Below are 17571 nucleotides of genomic sequence, written 5' to 3'. Positions count from 1 at the left end.
TGTGTTTGTGTGTGTCTGCACTGATGCCTGGTGGTGCCACAGCAGGTGCCTTTTGGCAGATAAACCTTGGCCTCCTAAATAAATATTCACCATGCGAAAATTAGGCTTGTCACCAAAAACTACATTGCCGCTACTCGTCTTCCCGTTCTGCCTCTTGTCACACCAAGAATGTCCAGTCCATTAAGGATCAGCCATCTTACTTTCAAATCACTGATCATAACGAAAAGTTTTGCATGTTTTTATGGACAAAGGAAAGTTGCCTTGATTTAGAAGGGCTTTCGTACACAGGTGCAGAGTACTGTAGCTGCATTTAGAGCTGCCAAATGAATTGTACCAAGGGGTAACATGAACAAGAGTGGGATTCTGCCGAACAGTTCAGTGTAGCTCTGTTTTTTTCATTGTCCTATTTTTAACAACATATATCAGGTTGCTTTCAAAAACCTGCATAATGTAGCAATGCAAATACATATCATGGAGACTGCTTCAGTAGAAGTTAGTTCCAATGAAAACTGTTCACTGAAGTTTTCTGGAACAAGTATTCTAAAACTTCAGCAGACCAAAACTATGCATATTTACAACTAGCAGTATATGAGAAAATATGTTTTTGTAATTTGGCTCAACTGATTAATTACATTTTGCTACAACATTTGGTCTTACAAGAAATATATTTTCTTGCCACTGAGTTAAAACCACAAAAAAAAAAGCAAGAAAAAAAGTTGATATAAAAGCTGGCAGATGAATTATACAACTGCTCCTCAGTCAAACCCCCTGTTGACCCAAGCCCAGCATCTGGAATAGACCCCTGAACCTAATGACCATGATGTGGTAAACTGAAGGCTCGTCTCCAAGCTGCAGGCTGTCTCACTCTACCACTCGCTTTCTAAAAATCCCTTTAAGTGCTTTAGTGGGATTTAACAGGCCTCTATATCCAACGTCCTCTCAGCAGCCAAGTTCTAGCACTTACAGGAAAAGGGCGCTTACAGTATAATTACGCTAGTTAAAGCAAAGGGCTCCAGCTTGACGCTAAATCCACGTGGACTGTAAGGAGGCTCGGGCCATTTGTTGGGTCTTCCAGAGTGTGACCGCTGTTCTTGATGTGTCACTGTGTTAAAGGTCAGGGCTTAAAGGAGTCATGCAGTAGGTGGAAGGATGGTATGGTAGACTGAACTCTGAATTCTTTAACTGTTTATGTGAAATGAAAGGAAAACGCATCAGTGTGGCTTTAATGCTTATAGACCTGGATCTGGTTCATTTTCAAACTGAGTGTTTTCATAGCTGCAGATTGGATAGAATGGATTTTCAAACAGACAAAAACCATACATTTGTCCAAGGAAGGTCGAAAAACAACAGATAAATCATCAATCTTTCACATAGATTAAGTTAAAAAGCTTTGTGAGACAATAATTAAAACATGAAACTGACTGGTTTTATTGCAGGTCATAAATGCATCCACTGGTTTGTACATGGGATTATGTTGTATTAACAAGGTGTGCGCGGGCACAAAAGCTTGTCCTCAAAGCTCTGGTTGTGGCTGTGTTATGGCAGCAGTGGCTGAGGGGTGAACAGATGTAGCCATCAGTAGTGGTTTAGACCCATGTCTGGCTGTTCTACATTTGAAAGAGGAAATGTGTGTTTGTGTCTGTGTGTGTGTGGAGGGGGGGACCTGCTGTGCCAATCTGTTCTCATTAGTGTTTTCGTGCCCCCTCTAAACGTGTAACAACATGTACGTCAACTGCTGGAGTCAGGAGTATATATATCCCATTAAGAACCACCTCTTTTCTAGATTAATCAGCTCTTGACTATCAGCCATGGCACCTTGTTAGAGAGATCATAAACAGATCTTCAGGGAAATTTTATTTTTTGATCCGCACTAATTTTCTACAAAGAATTGTCTAACTCAAAAACCAGAATCATTTTTATAAGCCAAGGATAAATAAAAATCATGTCAGAATCATCTCAGAAACCATCCACCAAAAGTCAAAAGAAATCTGCTTTTAATTGACTTTGATACTATTTGACCTTTTGACATATGGAGTTGGTCCTCGGTGGCCATTCACAAAGTCTGCAGTGTTCTTTGATATGCTTTTCCTTCCTGTTCTTAAAATATCCCCAACCTCATAGAATGGCTCTGTCTTTTAAGGAGCTGTGATCTGCCATGTTCCATATTAACATATTGCTGTCAGTCAGCATCCCCCTCCTCCTGCACATCCTCTAATGTTATTGTAGAGACAAAGATCAGAGGGGCAGCCGTATCCCCACACTCCATCAAGAGTGTCTATATGTGTGTATGTCAGTGTGTGTCTGGCCGGCTGGCAGGAAGTGGGGGCTGCTGCCTTTGATGGTCACACTCCCTTAGATGTGTCATTGCTACAGACGATGTCTCTGCTCACACGCCGTGTCGCCGCTCATTGGGCTGAGAAACAACAGTCCTGAGTCAACTACACACACATTAAAAACACACCTAAAGGGGATACATGTGATTATTTTGCACTGACAAAGAAAAGTGTGGATACATTCACCCATCTCCTGGGCCAAAACTGCTCGGCCTGTTCCACCTTTCCACTTTACTGTCGGCGATAATCAGTTCTGGCGTGTGACCGCGCCAGACTTTTTGGCTATTGGTCGCGCCTGCCATGCAGCCGGCAAGGTGTGTGTGCGTGCGTGCGTGCGTGCGTGCGTGCGTGTGTGCGTGTGTGTGTGTGTGTGTGTGTGTGTGTGTGTGTGTGTGTGTGTGTGCGTCACTGCAGAGTTGCAGAGAGGCTCCAGTTACATTGTTATTCTAAACGGGGTGTTTTCAGCCGCTTGTCCTTGCAGTCATTGAGCAGATCTGTCGGTTTGCTCCCCACCCTCCTCTTCGCCCCAGGGACCAAACTGTGAACTTAACACACTCAGCACTGATGACTTTCCTGATGGTGTGAAAAACAGCCATCTCTCCAGCTGTAATGTTATTGCTGGAGTGACTTGAATGTAGCATTGTTCCTCTGCTTTTACAGTGTGTATGTGTGTATGTCACTTTTTCAATTTCTTTCTGGTAACCTGCAAAATACCAGGGTGAGGTGAGTTTGTTGCGGTCTAGATGAAAGTGGAAAAGAAGAGGAGGAAACCAAATGATCTGGAGGGAGTGGGAGGTGAAGCTGGGAGTAAATGAAAACAAGAGTGTGTGTTGTGTATGTGTGTGGGGAGAAAGGGGGCAGGCGTTCTTAGCACACTGTGCAGTCCAGATCAGAAATAAAACATAAAAAAGGGGAGAAGGAGGAGGAGGAGGGAAAAAGGGAGGAGGGATTGTGCTCGAGTATGTTATGTGTGCAGATCCTATGAAGTGAACACAGCCGGGGAGTAAATTGTGTGAGCCCAGAGTGCTTTGCTCTGCCAGTTTGAGCTGGCATTTTTGATTTAGATAGATTTTTTTTTTTTTCTGCTGCGAGATCTTTTTTTCTGCCCCTCCTGGTTTATTATCAGCTAAGACAAAGGCAATAGAAAAGAGAGAGAGAGAGAGAGGGAAATAGAAATAGAGAGAGACGCGCAGTGAATAGATGTTGCGCAGCTGACAGCAGAGGAAGCGGCAGAGAGTTTCCAGCCATCGCACTCCCTGACTGCAGCCTTTTCTTCCTGGGAGATTAAAAAAAAGGACAAAAGCGCCTCCCCCACCTTCTCTAACCCGCTACCATTCGATCTCCAGCCTGCACATCGCTGTGTGTGTTGTGTGTGTGTGTGCACACATAAGGACGCCGTGGGTCTATAGTGCTTTTCTCACAGCCTCAAAGGCATGGACTGAAGATGATGCAGCCAGGGGCATAGTGAGAGCTTGCGCCGCAAAAACCCCTTCCCCTCGGCAACAGGGCCAGACCAAGAGGAGCAACTCCAGGGGAGGGGGTAGGGGGGGTTAAAGGGTGGAAGAAGAGGAAGACAAGAAGATAGGGGGGCGGGGGGGATACCCTCCTTGGATTATTGTGGAGGGTCTTCCACTTCGCTTTTTGTATTTTTTCCCTCTGCACTTGCCTCAGTCATTTTGTGTTTTTTGCTGCGATGCATAGTTTTTAAGCCGAAGAATGTGGAGACAACATTTTCCAGGCAAGCAGCATGTTTCCTGTTTTCTTTTCTGGATGTCTAATAAAGTCTGGCATGTGGGAGGTGGGAGGGAGGTAGGTGGATGGGAGGGGGGTGGGGGGGGGGGGGGTGAGTGTGGATAAGAGGAGGGGAGAAGAACAGTGTGTGGGTGTGTTATGTGGTCGGTAAGGTAGGCGAGTAGCCCAACAGTGTTGTCATTTCAAGGTCCGCCCGTCCTGCGCTGCTGCACTTGGCTCTGTGTCTTTGCTTCCTCTGCGGTCTTGGGCTTCGAGTGCGCTCTGTAGCTCGGGGCAACGCTGAAGAATAAAAGAGCGGGAAAAAGAGAGAGGGAGGGGAGGGGATGGGAGGACCATGGTAGTTGTGCCATGGATGCTGTTGACACCCGCTTTTGTCCCGCGGTGGTGTGCAGGCCTGGCCCGCCCATGCACACAGAGGGTACCATTTAAAACAGGCGTGCACTCATTTTCTTGGCAGGGGATGGATTGGTGTGGCGGGCAGCCGGGTGGTGACAGGGGTGGGGCACTGGCAGTGCAGGACAAGTGGCCTTTGTGTGCTACTTTTGGGGAAGTGAAGGCAGAGGAGGGCAGGGAGGAGGCTGTCAACAAAGGGTGCTTATACTCCCCCCCCCAATCTTCACCTGCTTCAACTTCTCTCTTTCCCCACTACAACTCATGCAGTGACCTCACACTGTCATAGGCGGATAAAGGGTGTGTGTTTATTGGATGTGTGTAAGAAAGAGAAAAGTAGTAAATGAGTAATTCAGACTCGGTAAATCAGACTCTGGCAGAGTGCCATATGAAAATGGAAGAAACTCCAGCGAGGAAAACAAAGTATTGTTTGACCCAACGGCACATCTGTGCATTATGCCAAGCTTCTCCGTTACTCCGCTGGCAAACCCCTGGCAGTCTGCCAAGGTGGTGTGTGGGTTCCTGTTCGTTTGTTGGCACATACAATCCCAATGTTGTATCCATATTTTCATGGAAATCTCACTGTGCCTTTGCAACTTGCATCTCAACAAGAACTTTTTGTGCATGATTAGAGGCTTGAAAGCATTTTACTGAATAAAAAACACAGAATATACAGTCTTCCAATTAAATCCACTTTAGCTACTAAAGTTGGTCTAGCTTACATACTTTTATAGACCTTCTATGCAGGAGCTACCTTCTCTGAATAAAGTAGTCCCAATTTACAGTCATTATAGATGAGCTTAAATTATTGATACTGAATGCATGAAGTAAAAACTATTGAAATTGGTTTGCGGTGGTCAGTGAGATTGCTTCAGTACACCACACTGTTGATCCTTCCGACCAGACAAATCACATAGCTTACTCACAAATGTTTTGGAGGCAAAGTTTTTATTTTTTTTTAACAAATTATCTTTGGCTGAGGACAGATGCCAAATTACAGAGAGCACATTAACCAGACAACAGCCAAGTTTTGCTTTGGCCTTTGGGCACGTTAGTTGGAGAATTATCGTTAATTAGCTACAGCTGATTTAATCTGCTGCCAGCGATGTTTGCCATTTCAGACAGCAAAAATCTGGATTCAGTGACAATTTATTATCAGCCCGGGACGTTAACGGTTTGTAGATTCTTCTTTGCTAATAAAATGAGGAAACAGTTGGATTTGTTAGTGAATTCAGCCAGTTTGGCATCCTGGAACTGGATCCAAAGTGCTATACCCTGCACACAGTGTCCAGGCTGAGACCTGTAACATAACTGTACTTGCTTCTCTATGGGCATGTTCCTCCACCCGTGCACAACCTCCTCCTGTTTGACTGGCTGCCTGTGTTAACCAGAGAGGGAATGTGGGTCATGTTTGTGCACAGTGCTGCTTGGGGTGGCACAGTAAATGGCAGTAACTGTTGTGGTCAGCAGCAGCCCCCACCAGCCTTGCAGTCAAGATGGAGCCACCTGCAAACAGCAGCTTGAGGTTGCTAGGTAACCGGTGGCAGCAGATGAGGATAGTGTGTTGAAGGGCTTGTCTGGTTTCCCATTATAACTAGAGTGACTTCTGCTGCTGTATCCTCTTCTCTTTTCTCCATTTTCTTTTCCTCTCTTTCTGACCGCACCACCACTGTCTTTCCTTGTTCCCTCCTGGTCCCTCTTTCCCTCACGGAGGCAACATAACACCCGCAGCAGGAGCCAGTGGTAGGAAAAGACTCCCATCTCCCTTCACCACATAATGGAAACTCTGGCCTCATCTCCCAGTGTGCCGCTCTGCTACATCCTGCTGCCAGACTCTGACTAAGTGTTGCTGGCTCAGGAATCGCAACCTCCAGCCCAGGCCCAGTTCGACTTCCACGAGTATTTGTCTACAGAAATGATTAGAATTAAAATACCAATGGCTGACTGAGACTGAGCAAACAGTGAAAATGCCTCATCTCATAATTGCTAGTAATTTACATCAAGTGGTTTTAAGCCTTTTGACTAGAGACCCAGATTTCAAAAAAATAATTTTCATTGTGATCTAGTTCTCATTTTTGACGGCTGTTGTGCATTGTAATTAAGAAAAAAAAAAAGCTTCATTTGGTTTTATTTGATTACCAGTACAAGAGCATTATAAAAGTAGGATTCAGGACCATAGCTGTGGCTTTATAGGAGAAGGATGTAGAGGTGTTTTGTCAGGAGATAAATAATGAGCAGCATGTTCTGAAAGAACAGTAGCATGTGGCTGATTAAGGATGTGGATCTGACAAGTGCTGAAATGAGTGGTAATCAAGTGGGAAATGATTCATCTCTTACCAGTGGAAACTGAATATGTCTGGGTTATTGGTTGATGAAAAGACAAAAATCACTAAGCTCTGGTTACATGGATATGTTGGATTGCAATGATATTTTAGAGACCATTTCATTAATTTAATAGGAAAAGTAATTTATAAATTAATCACTAATGAAGAAAATCATTAGTTTCAGCTCCTTCTGACAGAGTACAGTATCATTGCACACACAAGACCCAGCAGGAGGTGTGTATGTCTGTGAGCATGTGTTACATGAATTTATTACTTTGGCAGGTGAACTAACGACAGCACCTACCCCCCTCACTAAAAATGTACTCATCCCAAATCATCACACACACACACACACACACACACACACACACATTCACAGCCTGGCAACAGTTTAGCAACAAGCAGAAGAAGTGAGAACACAGAGGAAATCAGGCGGATTAATTATTGGAGGAGTGAAATGAAGTGCACTCTCCCTCTCGCAGTTTTGACATGACCCCAACAGTCCACAGCTCCTGCCCTCAGTGTACACATCTGCTGACACTTGACACACTGTTTGTCAGTATATGTCGTTCTCTTCTCTCTGCTCAGTCTGTGTGTTAGTTTGAATTGGAGGCACCAGAGCCTACAGAGAACATGGCAGACCTGCTAGGACTCCCAGTTTTATTTCTGCTTGTTTCCTTTGAATGAGGTGTTACAGCTCTGTTAAAATGAGAGAGCTGAGAAAGTGTTTGGCACAGTGGAAGTGAAAGGTCCATCATGTCTATCATTTCTGGGTTTTCTGTGAAGAACTCAGTAAGACTTAACTATGGAGAGTTAAATCCCAGGTGAGATAAAAGTAAAGAAACGAGAAATGTACTGGTGTAACAGGTAGAATTCAAAAGACCAGTAAGTCATCATAGTGACAAAGTTAGATCCTAGTAAGCATCGACCTGGTCATTTTCAGGTTAGACACGTACCTCTTCAGAGCACCACCATCCTTGCAAGATAATGAACTAAGTCGTAATTGATTTCCATTTCACTCAAAACTTGAGCAACATAGTTAGAACCTGCTTAATTTCACCGTTGAAAAAAGGAAAACTGCATGTTAAATAAAAACCTTCACTCTTGAAAACGTGCTCGCAGTACAGGTCAAAGAAACGGCACAGTGCAAAACAATATCCCTCCTAGTAACCTTCAGTTAATGTGAAGAGGCAAAATCTAATAAACCTCACAGTTTTCTATAGCAATTAACACCACTGCAATATCATTATTATATATATAACACCTTTAAACACATGAAGGATTATGGGTAGTAAAATATGTATTGATACAGATGATTCCAGATGCACAAACCGCATGCTGTCATGTATCACCACAGATGGGAAAGGTGCCGAGGTGTCATGGATGCATCACTTCTCAGAACTGGGTGTGGTGGTGTTGTGCAGCTGACAGATCCAGCGGCTCTTGTTGAGACTGGTTTGACATACATGCTGTCAGTTTACCACTGGGGGAGTGTTGCCCGTCACCTCCTTGCTTCCCCTGCCCGAATACATCATCTCCTCTCCATCAAAATCAGCAGAGTGAGAATCAATCTGTCACACATGAGGACACACACACACACACACACATACACAAATGCACACTCTGACTCCCTGAAAGACAGAGTGATAAGGAAGAAAAGAAAATGATAGAAATGCGAGAGGAGGAGTGACATTTGAGTTGAAAGTTTGACAGAGAAAGGAGGGGCTGTGATTACTGAAAGACAGCTGAGGAATTATAACAGAGGTGGGGAAGAAATTTATGTGAGAGGAGAGATAAAGGACAGAGACGCTGGGACGTGATGCACAAATGGAGATACAGAGCTACTCATTGGTAGAACGGAGAAGCTGTCAGTAGATGCTATCAAACAGGGAGAGATGTAGGAAAGTACAACACTGCCGACAAAATGGTGAAATGTAGCAGAGGAAGAGTTGGAGAGAGTGAAACTGAAAGAGTAACAGAATGAAAGGTCAGAGAGACAGACAGAAAGCCGGTGGATGATTCATGGAGTTGAGCCTGTCTAACTTCTGCCTGAGGGTTTGATGCAGCTTGCTAGCAGCTCCTCTCCCCACCTACCTCATCCACAATATCTATCACCTGCACACACACACACACGCACACACACACGCACGCACGCACGCACGCACGCACACACTGCTGTCTATAATCTGTTAGAGCCCTCAAGTGTCTTCATCTGAAAGTCCACACATCAAGCCGACACAAACAGGGCTCCTCACTTTTTTCTTTAATATTTAATTAATCAGTGTGTTCCTTCTACAATTAATCTCTTGATAATTTAGTGTATAAAATGCCATCAAAGCCCATTGCCCTAAATCAGAGCTCAATATGATGTCTTCAGAATGCTTATTTGTTTGATCAGTAGTCCAAAACCTTAAAATACCTTTTACTATAAATGGAAAAGCACATAATCCTCATATTTGAGTAACTGGAATAATTCTGGTAAGATCAATGGCTAAAAATACATTAGAAAGATAGTCAACTACGTACACATGCACTTGTTTGCATGTATGCACTGGGTCAAACATGGTCAAGCCCTAGATGCACGCTCTTACAGCCTCTCCAGTTTGCTACGAAGGTCTTGGTTCTTGCCACCCAGTCTTTACCAGCTGCTTCGATTAATATTCAATGAGCTGTCAGTTGCAGATGTGGCACAGACAGCCAAGTTGCCGTGCCTCACCTTTCCTGCCATCATGTCAGCCGTCTCAAACAGGGAGTGTGAGAAGTGGGCACGGAAGCAGTGATGGTGGTTGTGGGTGAGGGGGTGTCAGGTTTCTGTCTGTCTGTCAGAAGAGAAAAACTCTCCCCACCCTTTGCACCAAAACTGTGAGGAGGACACGGGCGTTTGCGCCTCCGACCTCAACTCTTGGCGCAGATGCCAGCGGTGCCAGAAATAAAGTGCATTAAAACTGCCAGCCAAAGCCTGTTAAGTGATCACCATGACAACAGGCATTGAGAGACGGCATCTCCGCTCCGATCCTCCCCCTGCCCTGAGAGGCTGCACTGCTGGACTGCTCGCTTTCTGTCAGCTGGGCTTTCTATGTCTCTCCTGTCGTTTATGTGCTCTGTCTCTCTCCCTCCTTTCATCCTCCTCCTCTTCTCCTCTGATTTGTCTCCTGAGAGCTTTTTAGGCTAACAGGCAGTGTTTAGTCTGTTTTTATGCATGCTCATTTTACATTTTAATTTCACTCTTCTCTGTCTTGCTGTTTCTCTCCCTCCCCCTACCACCTGTTTGTTTTCCTGCTGTGCATTTCAGCCTGCTTGTGTAATGGCCACATATAACTTTCTCATCTCCTAATCTCACCTTTATCTGCCTTAATCAGCCTCCTTTGCTGCTCTAATCCCACAGAACATGTTTCTAACGAGCCCTCCTCCACATCTCCTTCCTCCACCCTGCTCCTTATCTCGACCCCAGAGTCTGACGTCATTGTGGCAGTCTTTGGGATAATTTTAAGAGCGCACAAATGCAGACACCTAAACCCACATTCGCATATGAGATCACCCTTAAGCATCCCAGTATAGAACACTGCATACAAAAATGATGTCAGTGAATTGCACAGAAACATTCATACAGAATCTTGCTGTTCCAGGAATTTTGGCCTGTCTGTTTGGACAGAACCATATCTGCTGACTTTGAGTGAAGATCAGGATTGTGCAGTGTTGGAACCTTAGTACTCAGTGGGGGACAATTGCTTTCCTTCTCAGGTACAGCCATCCACAGGCTGTCTGAGCTGCACTATGCTCTACAGCAGCATGAATATTGATGCTCCTTAACATTGTATGAAGCAGGGCTGGTAATTGTCTGTCTTCTCAGCGCAACACGTCTTATTCAGTGGGATGTGCGAGAAGGTCGGCCCACTGGGGAGCTCGGCTCTTCTCAGCTCTCTTCACTATAAGTGAGAAAAGTGGCGAGAGGGAAGGAGAAGCAGTCAAGCTGAGACAAAACCAGAATAGCGACACACACTTTGTCAAGCATGCTGAAGTGCAGATGTGAGTTGGCTGTGGGTTTGTTTTAGGCTTGTAGCGTTTTCTTTAATGCTCTCCATTTCAGTGATATATGGCTCTTTTGAGGCCAGGCAGCAGTGAAACTCATTTCTAAAGATGTAGCTTGTAGTTTTTCTCTTTTTTTTTCTTCTTCTACTCCAGAATGCTTTGAATTGAAAAATGAGAACAACCAAAGAATGTGAGTGTGTGTGCAGTTGTTGTACGTCCACAACGGTATATATTCCTTTTGGTATGATTGTGTGTGTGTGTGTGTGTGTGTGTGTGTGTGTGTGTGTGTGTGTGTGTGTGTGTGTGTGTGTGTGTGTGTGTGTGTGTGTGTGTGTGTGTATACATACATACAATGTATAATATATTCTTATGTGCTGGGTTACTTAACAAGGAGCCACAAGACTGGAGGGTTTCTGTAAGTGAAGCTGTGATCTAATGCAGTCTGGAGTAGGTGCATTGATTTATTGAGCAACACTTGTTAGTTCAGAGAAGCTCTGCTTCTTCCTATATCCAAATCAACACACAGCAGATAATTATCATTTGACTTTTCTGTTTGTCAAGAAAACAGAAATGAATTGCCTTCCTTCCATTACCACTGAGTCACTTACTGACTGTTTGCCTTGAACTTTGTAATTTGTGTGTTTCTCACAGTACAGCTTTGCGTGCTTATCTGTACGTTTAGTTGTGTATTTGTTAGTTTTTGATGATTTTGAAACATGCTTAACCTTCTTTCATGCACTTGGAAATTGTCTGATTTAACTAACCAATTGTGAATATGGTGAAAATGACATTTTGAGAAACAAAACTAAAGTTCTTCTCAGACAAATGTCCCAGTTACTCTTAATAGCAGTCAGTGTTTTGTTTTTTTTTTTTGTTTTGTTTTTTTGTAGGAGCTGTTCCTTTGACTGAAAGTACTATACTTCTCTTTTTCAATGTGTTGAAATCTCAGACATTATTTCTCAGAATCACCAGAAATGAATCCAGAAGTATCTGCATGGTTACACACAGTTTGGGGTATGTGGAAAAATATTGCATGTCTTTTTGTGTTTAGGGTGAACTGACGCTTTAGAGCTCCAGGATGGTTAAAGTTACAGGCAAATTTCAGTCTTAGCCTTAGCGCTGAGACTAGCATGAAAAAAAATTCCCTTGTACCTAAAATATTCTTTGCTTCTATCTACAGGTATTCGGCCCCAAATCATGAACGGGCCAATGCATCCGCGCCCTCTTGTGGCGCTGCTGGACGGGCGTGACTGCACCGTGGAGATGCCCATCCTAAAAGACTTGGCAACTGTTGCTTTCTGTGACGCCCAGTCCACACAGGAGATCCATGAGAAGGTAGAAAACACTCAAGTACACACAATACACTGCTCTTCACTGAGGCAGTACACCTCTTCAGTGCAGCAGAAAAGTTATTGGAGAAAAGGAGCCTGTCACTCCTTCATGTCTGCATCTTTCTTTTCCTATCACAGCACTGATATGTGGAGAGCATTATATTGGCCCCATACGCACTTGCCAGTTAAAATATAGTGGCTTCATTATGATTTAATGTCACTTTGTGGCACAGAGCGCAGTGCCTATATCACTGCTATTGTTCTAATAGAGACTCTTGTATGGCAGGGATGCAGTGTAATTACATTGGCTTGCAGAGGCTCTTTATTGCTTTTTATGCAGCACTGTGGCTGCAAAACAATATATGACCGTGGAGATGGGTATCACCAAAGTGCTATCTCTCCATCTGCAGACGGAGCACAAGGCCCTACATCTTTCTTCTCGCTGTTTTTATGAAAATGGGACATATTAAAAACAAAGCATTTGCATAGAGATCAATTCAATCAAAGACCTTAGGCGATGAGGGAAAAGGGGAGCGGAGCAGGAGGCTTTTTGTTTATTTTAACACTGCCTTATCAGGAAAAACATGATTGTAATGTTCACCTCACCGGCATATTCAGCAGTTCACAGTAATAACTTGCAGTCTAGATACCCGGAGGGGCGTTGTAGATTGAAAATGTCCAATCTCTTCTTTCTCCAGCATGGATGCGGAGATGCAGCGCTGATAATTCTTGGAGTTTCAATATGATGTCAGGGCATACACCAGCTGCCACTCTCTACTCTATACACACCAGACAAAACAAAAAGTCTTGGGAAAGGCTGGTCAACAGAGGAATTTGAATGTGGCCCAAGGTTATGTCAGGTCTTACACCCAATAATCCCTTATTTTTTGGGTGATAGTGCCATGATGGAGCACGCAGGCGAATACCGATCTGGATTGAATTACAATACCACTTCAGTGATACTAAATCCTGTACACAGCACCTGCGCTCCATCATCATCATCCAAGGTCGATGATCTCTTGTCTTTGGTGCAGCTACTGTGCCTCAGTCACATGTGGCTTGTAAAAGTTGGAAAGCAGCCCACATGGCATGGAGTAAACACTGGCCTTTCATATTTTGCACTGTCTGACTCACTGTTGCACACCCTTCATCTACTAATGCTGTAAAGCTTTACTGAAGGGCTGCAACTGACTTCACTTAAGCAAATAATCTATTGACATTTTGTTGAATTAGTTGTTTAATCTATAAAGTCTTTAAGGTTTGTCCAACAAAGGTGCAGTCAATGAAAGATCGTAGCATTGTCTTTTTAACATAGTCCATGTTATCGTGTGAGGTTCTGCTGGGTTTGCTTGTTTAAAACCTTTATCATGGCTGCGTCACTCATAAAGCAGTGGTACGTGTTAACCAGCTCTAAAAAGCACATTTAACAGCACATCTGCCAGGTGAGACAAGTCTGTTCACACAGAAACTGTAGAGTATGTGTGTTGCTAAAGCAGAACTGTGCAGCTGCATACACTCTTTCTCCCAGACTCACTCAGGCCAAGAGTGGGGGCCTCGCTGCCGTGTCATAAGAGCCCAAGCATCATCAGAAATGATAGATGTTAAAAGCTGTAAGGCTTTGGTTACAGTGGAAAAGGGGATATAGATTAGGTCAGAGTTTCCATTAAAATAAATTACATTCAGAGTCGATCTTCCCTCAAATAAAGCTTCATTGCTTCACTGCATCGCTAAAAGACTCCTTCTCTGGTTCAAAAACAACACTAGACCTTCAGGCTCAGCCCAGAGGGAGAAAATTATGTGTGTCGGTGTGTGTCTGTGGAGATTGTCAGTGTGTGTGTATTTGAAGTGGATGTGTATGCATGTGTGCAAGTAGCATTTTAACCTTCATCTAGTATCTGGAAGGTCTGTTCAGGACAAGGCTCTAATAGAAGCATTATGGAAATTCATTGCTAATCTGCTAATCACAGGAACGCTAATGCAGTTTGGCTGGAAGTGAATGCAGAGCTGTTATTTAGGTGCTGACAGGGGCTGTGGCTGATATGAAAGGGAAATCGTTTAGATCCACATCAGACTGAATCACAGTCCAGGTCACCTTGTCCATGTCAAGTGGCAGATGAGCGGTTTTTCTCAGTGGCAGCCCCCTGAGGTGACAGTTTTTTTCATCCTGAGGCAAATGTTTGAATTTTCTATACCCAGAAGAGTTTCTCTCTGGTTGTTTTGTAACAGGAGGTCTCAAAAACTTGTTAACAGATTTCAATTGAATTTGGAGGAAGGTTAGGTCACAGGATGAGGAACAAGTGATTTGATTTTGATTGGTTTCTCTGCACTGCTTGGTTTAAGAGGAATGAAGCAGGGAAATCTATGTCAATTTCTCCCTAAACAGATGGGATCGTTCGGATCCCAAACTCTGTTTAGAAGACAAATTTGTGCTAGTCCTCATTTCAGTTACATTTTATGGCTGGTGACTTTATTGAAGGATGATTGAGATTAAACATTTCGCTTAGTGAATCACAATAGTTGAATCCATTTATTCATACAGTATGTGCTGCATCTTTCTAGTAACAACTGTATAGTTAAATTGAAATGTAGAGAAACAACCAAAGTGGAACGTTATGATCGGGCCTAAATTTTTTTTTTTTTTTTTTTACGTGTCTCTTGTCATGTGTCTCTATTTTCATGCCAAATGTAAATGTCTTGAAAGGTCATCTGAGTACAGCTCTATATTTCTTTGACTCACCACATTCTGTCATATGTTAAGGTTTATCCTGCAGCCAGTATCTGCCCCAGCCTCTCGTCCAGTCTGTTCCATCGCCCATAAACACCCTCAGGGGTCTGAGTGCAATTGTGATGATTGTGCAGGAACACAGCCCCTCTGAGACCATATAATGACTTGTTTTCATTTCCACTGCAGGTCTGTAAAAGACCATATGATGCTGATAGTTAAGAAAAGTGATTTTGTGATTGTCATGGCCATCGTTGCGTGGTCTGCGTGAATGAATGAACATAATAGACAGATGAATGAATGAAATCTCAAAGAAGAAACATATGCTTGTCATTCACCCTAAATTTGTGTCTGCAGGTGCTCAATGAGGCAGTGGGAGCCATGATGTACCACACCATCACCCTCACCAGAGAGGACCTGGAAAAGTTCAAAGCTCTACGTATCATCATCCGCATTGGCAGCGGCTATGACAACATAGACATCAAGGCTGCTGGAGAGCTGGGTACAAACAATCACCAGTTGAAATCATATCTTATAATGCATAGTGTTTAATGACTCTATAAAAGAATATATAGTATAAATAGCAGTCACATGAAGGTAAAATTCGTATTATTACCAGTGTTGTATTTGCTTTTTTCTCTCTCATCCTGTTTAAATGGTCTTTACATTTAGCGAATAATTTTTTTTCAGAGCAAGATCTTAGAAAATTTGTACTGCTTTAAAGTACCTTTATATTGTATTGATTTCTTTATGGGGAATTGTGTGGATTGGTGTCTGCGTATCAGCTCGTTGGATCCTTTGTTTGTTCATTTATCAGTTTATGTGCCCCAGTAATCAGATTTAGGTCAATTTTGAGAGAATAATTCATCAAGCCACTGCTACGTGGCATTCTGAAAATTGCACTGATTGGTAGAAAGGGGTGCTGCATTTAGAGGTCAACATGAGATCACACATTTGATAGTGATTATGGCTGAAGGGGGAACAGTTTCCTTTTTTTAAACTGTATGGATTTTCAGAACGGTATAAAAGGGTGAATTAAAGAGTCAGATCAATAGTAGACACCCCACTGTGAGCCAGAATGTTGGGAAAAAAATAAGAAAAAGACAGAGGGGAGAGTTTTCTGTCTGGCTTATACCAGCAATCTGGTGGCTCAGGCAACCCTTACAGTTGACAAAGCTGCCATTTCCCTGCCAATATAAGATACTGTGTCTAACTGCCACCCACTCAGCAAAAAACGCTGTGCCTCGCAACGCAGGAGTCAGAAGCTATCGTGCCTGGAGAAGGCGATGCTGATATGATGGCTGTTCTCAGGGAGAAGAAAAGAAGGCATTGATTGAGCAGAGTCTGGCTCTTTTTTTGCTGTCCAGAGACGTCTGTGCTGTTACTCTAAGATACAGAGCAGGATGAGGACATTAGAGGAGAGTGAGGGCGGGCAGAAGTGCTTGAGAGTTAGAGGGAAAAAACCCTTTTGTGTTGGTGAAGGATAGTCAAGGTAATACACCAGAGTCATAGGGTTTGAATTCCCTGAAAGCAACATTCTGCTGTAGGAGGTCTCGATTAAAAAGTGTCTACAATTTATTTTCTTATGCATGTACATGTAAGTAGATAAAATACAACATGGCAATAAGACAGTAAATCTCAGGTTGACATTTAGTGAGATCATGTCATGATGATATGATCCCATTCTAGGCAAACTGTAAATTCAAAGTAACAAAAATAATTTTGTCAAGTTTGTTTTTGTTTTTTTCCGTCTTTAGCCTTAGTTCCTTTATTCTGCATTAATCTGCCATACATATTGATAGTAGGGTTACGCAGTAAATGTCAATGATGCTGTGTATTTCACTGAAGTTCAACTAATGTATCACTCAGCAGCCCAGTATCTTTTACTAACTATTTTAAAATTAAGCAGAACAAAAAACGGCATATTAAAAATCTACTGTAACTACAGTTGTGATATTGATATTCATTAGGACTGAGTGAGATTTGCCCTGTATGTGTTTGTCGTTCTCTTTAGGAATCGCAGTCTGTAACATTCCCTCAGCAGCTGTGGAGGAGACGGCAGACTCCACCCTGTGCCACATCCTCAATCTCTACCGGCGAAATACCTGGCTCTACCAGGCTCTCCGAGAGGGTACGCGGGTCCAGAGTGTGGAGCAGATTCGTGAGGTGGCATCCGGCGCTGCACGCATTCGTGGCGAAACCTTGGGCCTCATTGGCTTTGGTAAATATCAGTTTGTTAATTCCTGTTTGTTTTTGGTTTCTTTGTCCAGCTTTTTGTTTTTTATTTTTCACCACCTTTCCCTGCCTTCTGTGTCTTCATATCCTCTCTCGGCTCACTGTGCCTCCTGTTTTCCTGCCCTGATAAGGTTATTTTTCTCCCTCTGCCCGTCTCCCAGATTATGTCAGGGTTGTCTGTTTTGCCTCCCTCCGGGCTGACTTCCTTTCTTCTGCCACACTGTTCTCTCATCCCACCACTCTAATGCTCGCCATTATATCGCCATTATTTTCTCTATGTCTGTTTTCAACTCTTCTTCTCTGTCACTGTGGTCCCATAACATTTTACCCTGCAATAATCAAGTCCCTCACAGTAGACTGGATCCTGCCTGTGCGTGTGTTTCTGTCTCTGCTGATTTACTGCTAGTTGTGTGTCATTCTGTCTGAACATCACTGGGCTGACAGATGCCTTGTCT

General features: G+C 43.4%; 1 protein-coding gene across 5 annotated transcripts in view; it reads left to right on the top strand.

Annotated features, from left to right (window-relative positions):
- Positions 1 to 17571, top strand: part of LOC113135345 (C-terminal-binding protein 2) — an 81373-nt gene that overhangs the window by 54417 nt on the left and 9385 nt on the right. For 4 of the 5 annotated variants that reach the window (XM_026315299.2, XM_026315301.1, XM_026315300.1 and 1 more), the window contains 3 exons: positions 12009 to 12163; positions 15239 to 15383; positions 16896 to 17102. In XM_026315299.2, the coding sequence (XP_026171084.1) occupies positions 12009 to 12163; positions 15239 to 15383; positions 16896 to 17102 (507 nt within the window). Of the gene's footprint in view, positions 1 to 3940; positions 4072 to 12008; positions 12164 to 15238; positions 15384 to 16895; positions 17103 to 17571 lie in introns of those variants that run through there. The other variant, XM_026315302.1, reaches the window with a different exon arrangement.

The sequence above is a fragment of the Mastacembelus armatus genome, chromosome 19 (assembly GCF_900324485.2).
Source record: "Mastacembelus armatus chromosome 19, fMasArm1.2, whole genome shotgun sequence".
NCBI lineage: Eukaryota > Metazoa > Chordata > Actinopteri > Synbranchiformes > Mastacembelidae > Mastacembelus > Mastacembelus armatus.
This window is presented reverse-complemented; position numbering and strand designations above follow the sequence as displayed.